Source organism: Oreochromis aureus, linkage group 1, assembly GCF_013358895.1.
Source record: "Oreochromis aureus strain Israel breed Guangdong linkage group 1, ZZ_aureus, whole genome shotgun sequence".
In the NCBI taxonomy this organism is placed as follows: Eukaryota; Metazoa; Chordata; class Actinopteri; order Cichliformes; family Cichlidae; genus Oreochromis; species Oreochromis aureus.
Window position 1 is genome coordinate 20,197,152 of NC_052942.1, and position 8,325 is coordinate 20,205,476.

The window sequence follows — 8,325 nt, forward strand, 5'->3', positions numbered from 1 at the left end:
ATAAAACTGCTAGAGATGAGTATTTCAAAAATGTGCATTTTATTTTTTATTTTTAAAGTGGGAAAATGTGTTTTACTACACTGAGTGAAGTGACTCATTAATATCTCCCTGTACGCTGATGAATCCAGGGAATGTGAATCAGGCATCATTGTGTATCGTGACACAAAACTTGATTGGGGAAGCAGTTGATGCACAAAAAAGCAACTAAATAACAAAAAAAATCTTCTCTTTATAGTGCTTAACAAAAATATTCTATTTTATATTCATATTTAGACTAGTACCACACGCTCTCTCCACCCAAAACACACAGACTCAAACAAGAAGGAAGTTACTCTAATGAAAGGCAAAGCGCAGAGAGTAGCACTAATAGGACACAAGTTACTTTGCTGAAAATCGTCTGACTTTAGTTACACGCCCATTCACAAATTCTAAAGACCAATCACTCATATAAGTGTGAGCTATTCACGTGCCGATTTATATATTTTGGAGTTTTATTGGACCTGAAACTATGACTCATATGAACCCTTTTCTAAACACACGCACAAAGAAACCTTAGAAACGCATCAGACTCACTTGACACTGAGGTGAAAGTACTGATATCCACTTTAAAGGCAGAGAAAGGCTTACTGAGTGTAACATTTATACCTCTCTTCTCTGTCTGCTTTCATGATATGAGTCATGAGCCAAAAGCAAAGCATTATTAATAAATATGTCATCAGTATTCCTGACAACAGCCATGAGTTTGCATCAGACAGAAAAGCTTTTTGTCAAAATCATCACGATTTCCACAGCAACAATACTACAGACCTGTGTTTGCGTTTGTGCACATGTGAGTTTGTGTCATGAAACCTGTTGCCAGGATACTGCTTAGCCTAATACGCCACTTAATTGATGTTGATTCACACTTGTGTGTAGTAAAAACAAAAAAGGAATAAGTGAAGAAATCAAAACAATTTTTGCACATTTGCCTTCATTTACTACTAGAACCCACCAGTCTCTTTCATAAGAAACTAAGGTGTAATACAAACCACAGACAGCTACAGCTGATTATGATTAGATATGTCTCAATCAAAAACCATTCAAATAATATTATTTCCTAGTAAAGGCATAGAAGTACTCCATTATATATACACACTAGTCTGTCTGTTTCATGTTAATCATTTTCCTGGTTTTCCAAATTAAAGTATATTTGAATCATACTCTGCATTGAAGATGTCTCCTTTTGATGATGTGAAAGCATTTTGGCCATGCAAGTGCTCAGACAGATGTGCTATATAGACCAAAGAAGCTGCAGGAGGTCCTTAGCTAATGAAACCCATGCTATGAAGCTCCTATCACAGTTTTTGAGCATTTCACAGTAGAGTTTGTGCACTATCCACAATGTCTTTTGTTTTATTGGAAGAACAAAGTACTACATCCAGATGAGAGGTTGAAGTGCCGGCTGATTTTATCAGCTAAGGCTAGCAAGCTTGGTTAACAAGTTTGCTAGCTGAAGTAGCATATGTGCTCAGTAACAGAAGTACTTCACTTCTTGGATGGTGTGTAGCACAAACTAAGCCACACTATTAGTCAGATCTTTGCATTAAAAATGCTCCAGACAGCACAAACAGGCTGAAGAGGGTTCAGCTCATTGACTCCAATTAGTCAAAGTGAACCTGGGCAGACAAGCTATCTGCAACAGCTCCCTTTGTTGGCACACCTGTAAACCATGGCAGGCCCTAAGCCTATCAATCCCACTATAGCTGTTATGACAGGGTGAAACCATCTATAGGAGCCAATATGGTTTTGTGTACTACGCTCCAAACATGCTTTTTTTGCCATTTAATGAACATTGGTATCTATGACGACTGGTTTATCACATGTTGTCACACACATATTTCTCTAGAGTTGTCTGCCATATTGAACACAATGCAACCACTGGTTGCTAGGGAAAAAATGTAGATTCCCCAGCTGGTTAGCAGTGGTTTCCGGAGATGACCGGCTGCCTCTAGGTGAATCAGTTGCAAAGAAGGTGCTGGACCAAAAACCTCCTATGCTCAGGTTGCTGGCACATTGCCAGGGTTGTCTGTAGTTTTTCATATTTTTTTGCAAATACTTGCTCTCTACTACACCAACAGTAGTAAAACTTGAAACATATGCCACACACACTGGAAGTGCAGAAGTTTTGGCTTATGAAACAAGTTGTCTACAATATTGAGGCACAACTTTTGCCTTGAAAATGAACCTTATCCATTTCCAGTTTGTGTCACACTTCACAGCTTCTGATCAGTCTTGTAGGCCGGCATGTAGCTCTTAAGTTTCCCAGCAAATGCCATCAACTTCCAGAAACCTCTCATGAACTTATTTTCCCTTTGCAAATAATGGTTGTAAGATGGTTGCAGACCAGTCTCTAGGCATGGGTGATTGGGACCTCATTTGATCCTACAATGTCATTGTGATTGTCGCACATCCAAAATGGTGAATAAGTTAACCTCACATGGTTAGTGGTCATGTGTCTGCAAAACTTCAGCTGACCCACTTTTAGAGCCAGCTTCAAGTAGCCACTATAGGAATTCCAGTTTTTCAGCCCTGGAGGTGCCGTTCGATGCAACCACCCTCCTACCAGTCAAAACTGGGTATTTTAATGGGAATCTACTGGGACTGACTAACTGTTTGAGTCTCAAGTGAATACTAATTGGAGCCTACAGCTATACTACAGGTGTATAGTAGGTGCACTTAGACACAGTTATGCTTTGAGCTAAATGCAGAAAGCATAAAACATAACTCACAGGCATGTTCTCCTGTTTATTTGACTGTTTGGCACCATACTTTATTAAGCTGAGGGATATTTCACACGACATGGAACTATCCTCTATGCAATACAGGCTACACAACACACAATCTGATATTCCCGTGTTGGTGTTGTTCCTGGATCACCACAACTAATGCTGGTCCAGATTCAAAATTTCATGTGGCAAATCTCATTGTTGAACCCTATGTTTAACCCTAACCCTGACCCCAAAGCTATAGGTATAACTTTAACTTTAACAACAGTCCCATAACCCTAACCACAATTACATCCTAATCCCCAACCCCAACTCTAATCGCCCCCTTTTGTTGGCTCGTTTCCTCAGGTTTTTATCCACGTCCCAAAACTATGGCATCATAAAAATGTGATTGGTCACTTGCAATGTTAGACCTGGACCAACATACTGATAATCTGGGAACAACACCAACACAGGGATATCAAACACACCTTAGAGAACCAAAGAGATAGAAAGACAGGACAACTTTTGTGTTGCTATATTTCATTCAACATGGGCTTTCGCCCTCTTTCCACACATACAAAGAAAGAAAGCGCCTGCAACACAACAAGAACACTCAGCAAACAGTCCCACACATTAACACACTCGAGCAGATTAGCACAGAATCTGCTGACGGTCGGTGCTGAAAATGCAGCAGAAAGAGCTGCCGCACAACAAACACCAAGAATACCATCTAAAGCTGCCTTTGTTATGGCCCAGTCTGTAGATCTGGTATGTTGGACTGTTACTTTTAAAGAGGCTCTAGCTGTACACAGAAGCAACATCCCTCTCCTTTCACACAACCAGGAAAGCGGGGGAGGGAAAAATAAAAGGAGCTCAAGAGATGAGGAGAAGGAATATCGGAGTGATACAACGAGAGTCTGAATTTGCAAACGATGCCTGCAATAACTTGCAGTGATGGATTTCAATATTCACGTAACTGTCTTTCTTCTTGGGTGCAAAAAAAAAAAAAAAAAAAAAATGACAAGCAGTTTGTGTTTGTGTATTATGTGTCCGGGCGCTTGGATAAGTTCCAGGTTTAACTCGAGGAGATGCGAGATGGACGGTAATTTGTTCTGCATCTCAGCTGCTGACAGCTGCGGCTCGCTCTCTGGCTCGCTCGGCCATGTCGTCTCATTCATTAACCAAACCTGGCAGGGTGGTGTGAGTCGCAGCCAACAGGTAAACGCACTGGGATTTCTGGCCTCGCGCACAGCCTGCGGTGCTCGACGCTGCGGCTGAGAGTCATCTTTTTGGTTGGGCTGTGAGAAAGTGGAAGATATTTGAAGGATTTATCATTGCAGACCAGGCAATTGTGTACAATTGTGTGTGTGTGTGTGTGTGTGTGTGTGTGTGTGTGTGTGTGTGTGTGTGTGTGTGTGTGTGTGTGTGTGTGTGTGTGTGTGTGTGTGGGAAGAGGAGGAGCCGCCTCAGCAGAGCAGTGATTGGCCTGTGTAGGAAGTAAAGATTGTGCCTTTTCTTCTCGATGCAACCGTGATGAGATCCCACAACACAAGTCATCACACAGAGATCTGTAATGATGTCCCACAGTTACTGCACGCAGACACTCCCAGAGTACAAACACACACACACACACAAATAAGTACATAGGCTGACTATTTGTTGCCACCTTCCTCATTAGCTCAGTGGCTTCAAGGTTCAATACTAACTAAATTAACATGCTCGAAGAACCTTGCTGTTAAGAAGCACAGCGTTATCATTTTACCCCCGGCGTCCGAGACGTGTGTCAGCAGCAGGCGAGGCTTGTGTAGCCGCTTTGACCGGGATACATATTTGTCTTCACACCATGAGGACTGCTAGCTGCTCACAAACAACATTCACTCACATCGAGTGATGGAGGCAGACACGTTCTGTATCAAAAATCAGATTCGCTCTACAAAGTCTTTAAAACTATACAAGGCGGGTTTTTGTGTACAAACACACTCATCTTATTATTGAGTCAAATGACAGAACAGAGCTGCAAAAAGCTTTTTGTTCTACCTGATCAAGACGCTGCAGATTCATCATCTTCTTGCAAAATGCAATTGTAGTTTTGGGTTGTTTCTTTAAATTGAACTTGCTCATTTTTCTTGCTGCTATTATAATTTGACATTTCAAGTCCTATTATGCACAAAGTGATGCTTTGCTGCACCTATTTTCACCATCAGAAGCCAAGAAACCACGTTGACTCACAAGGTAGAGGAATATAGGATATTGCACAGAAATGACTGGTGTATAATGTAATTTAACCAAACATCTGATATAAAAGCTATCATAAAAACAAATGAGAGAAAGCTTAGTTTATCAAAAGTCCTGCTAACAAAATGTTTAGCCACACACAGGCTGCTCTGCACGTTTACACAACAGAGAGTCTCATTTACTACAAACCAGCAAGAGAGAACAAAGAAACAATGAAAACTTATAGCCAGCTGAGGACTAATAGTTCATAGTGTGTGGCACTGTGGTTTAACATGTTACACGCTTCTCGTGGGAGATCATACCCACTTGACCCAAGTTACAGAGCACAGGAACAGGTGTTAAAGGCATCAGGTGACAAATTACACATCACTGAAGCATCAAAATGATTTTGAAGCTGAAATAGCTGCAACGTGTTCCTTTAAGACCAATTTGATGCGAGACATCAGTGTGCTGAAAAACTGCTTTCTTTTTTGCAACATTTATCATGACCAAAAAAAAAAGAAAAGAAAAAAGCCTTGTGGAAATGTTTTAGTCATTCGCATTTTATAGCTCTCAATATTTCAAAGAGTGACTTTCAGTGTCTCGTTGCCTGTGGGCAAATCACTGCCATCATTTGTCTCCAGATAGGCAGCTCAACTCAACCGCATTATCTCGGGTTTTGGCGCCACAGTGTCCGATGGTGCTTTCTGCTGGTGAGCTATTTGTTTCCAGCACCTTTCTCAACCAAAGCATTTTCTCCAAACATTACACACCATCCTTCCTCTGAAATGACCTGACAGAGGATAGATTTCAAGCCACAAGGTAGCTAACTGGGACATTTTACAAGGATATCTTAGGATTAGAGAGGCAAAACCTTTCTTCTGTGTGATTCGTTTATTTCATTTCCCCCCTGAGAGTATGTTACAGCATTCACTGATGTTAATTGCAAACCTACTTTCGTGTAAAAGGCAAACAGTGAAGCACTCTTGAGAACATGCTCGAGTTTGGAGCCATCGGTTACTAGGCAGGTTTTGTGGTTTTCCTGAAGACGGAAAGACTTGTTTCTCATCTGCTTTTGCTTAGACTCATTTTCATGATTTATCTCATTATATGAAATTTTAAGGACTGATTTTTTTCTGAAAACTTGAGGCATGTGGGCTGGAAAACCCATGCACAGCTGAATCAGGGCACAAAAGATGCAGGTTTCAGATTTCTAACGTGCACCACAACAGGCTGGTGGACCTGTAACACGTTCTGCAGAGAAGTTGCCCAAGGCACTGATCAAGAAAGTGCGCTGACCTTTGAACTCTGATCCCTGCGGTTGCTTACTATTCCCCATACACTCCCACACACAGGCTCTGACGCATGCTATTTCTCAGACACACACACACACACACACAGGCAGATGGCCCTCATGCTGCACACCTCCCCTCACCCTTGTACTGTGTCCCACCGCCTCTATAATTAATGGAGCAAGCCCTGCTCGAGGTCTCTGGTAGGATAAAAAATAAACAAGGAAGTGTGTGTTCATGAATATTTACAGAAAACAGCATGAAAATTTCACACAGAAAGAAAAAAAGATTATCCCAAAGTATCTTACTGTACACATGAGCACCGGAGTGCTGAAGGCTTTAAAATATCCTCATGTTTCTATGTGTGTGTGTGTGTGTGTGTGTGTGTGTGTGTGTGTGTGTGTGGTATCACTGGTTACCACAGAGGCTCTGTATCCTCAAAGCTAATTGCATAAGATTGGCTCTGTCCTCCAAAAATTCATTTAGAAGCTAATTTCTTTCTGTCGTGGCACTGCCACGCCAAGTGATTTAGCTCTCTCCTTGAGACAAACCAGCTAGACTCCTCTAAAATACTTATATTACAAAAAAATCAACTTAGTGTTCCCTAAATAGCCAATTTCCTCCACATGCTTTGGAAAATAAAATAAAGCCGATGATGTTAGTCTCCAATTAGACTGCAACACCTGAAGATAACTCAAATCCAGAGTGATTCCTAATGAGTGTATCGTGCGAGTGTTTTACTCACTGAGAAGCCTGCCCAGAAAGGACAGGAGTGCCGGACTCTGGGTGATGTGGTGAGAGCCAGAGCCGCGAAGCTCACAGCCAGAATGAGACTCCCGAGGACCATTTGAGAGACTCCCAGAGCCAGCATGATCCTCGTCCGGGTCCGGTACTCCCTCAGCCGGGACAGACTGCGGGACAGCGACGCCGGGCTCAGAGACCCCGGGCCGCCTAAGCCACTGCTGCCGCCGCGGGGCAGCGCGTTCACCGGCATTGTGACGAAACGATGCGACCGAACCGGGTTACACAAATGCAGGTGCAGCAAATAAAGGTAACAACATCCGATCAGAAGCAGAAGCCTCGCGTATTTGGCCCGCAGTGATCTGGCAAACGGCGTGAGTCGAAGTCAGAGTCCGATGTGGAAGATCTTCTCCATCAATTAAGATGCTCGGAGTCCCTCCAATTAGAGATGCTCTGCGGCTGATGGGAGGAGAAAGGTGAGCAAAGAGCGGGCTGGACGAGCCACCGGATGTTTACCATAACACGCACAGATGTTCTGAACGTCTTCAAGTCGAAACACGGACAATAAACCTCCGGAGTTCCTCGCTGACTGCTCCGACAAGAGCCCATTCCTGAAAAGTCAAGACGCAAAGAGAGGAAAAAAGCCCCAAACGCTTCATCCTGCTGTCAACCAGCCTTGCACCATTGTCAGGCTGTCATGCTCGCCTCTGCAGGCTCTCCAACAACTCAAAAGCGAGGGCTGAAGCCTGGATAAAGACGCGTGTGGACAGAAAAACACACACACAATGAACCCACACTCCTCCTAAACGCACTAAAACGCCTAAACGTTTGAGCCCACGCTGATGGGTTTCTTTTTCTGCGTCTTTAAGTATTTGAACACCCCCCTCTCAGGTCTGAGCGAGCGGCTTTCCTCTTCTTCGGTGTGAGAGGCACCAGCCGTGCTTTTCACAGACGACAGCAAATCTAACAGCCAGGACAGGAGATGCACACTGCGTATTGGAGATGTGCCACTCTATGCGTGTACATGGCGGCGGGCTACACGGAGTGTGTTTTACTCTTGATGGTGAAGGAGGGGAGGAGGACTCCTGCGCTATCAGGAAACATGAAAGACAAAAAATATTAGTAATAATAAAGAAAACCTGCCCGCCATTTGTTACCCCTGCTGATGTGTAATTGGTTCATTAAAATAAATTAAGGAAACTGACATTTTAAGTCCAGGTGTGTCTGGATTTCATGGCTTTAAGTGAGTGTGGATTAACCTCAGATCCAGCAGCTCCATCGGTAAAGCCTCACTACAGGGGAGCTCCGAGGAGTTAGACCTTCCACACATT

General features: G+C 43.1%; 1 protein-coding gene across 2 annotated transcripts in view; it reads right to left on the minus strand.

Moving 5' to 3' along the window:
- The window catches only part of fam189a1 (family with sequence similarity 189 member A1), a 108,836-nt gene extending 100,873 nt beyond the window's left edge, over window positions 1-7,963 (minus strand). For both annotated transcript variants that reach the window (XM_031748724.2, XM_039610067.1), the window contains exon 1: window positions 6,999-7,963. In XM_031748724.2, the coding sequence (XP_031604584.1) occupies window positions 6,999-7,247 (249 nt within the window). In that variant the 5' untranslated portion in view covers window positions 7,248-7,963. The remainder of the gene's footprint in view (window positions 1-6,998) is intronic.
- Between the last annotated feature and the right edge of the window lie 362 nt (window positions 7,964-8,325).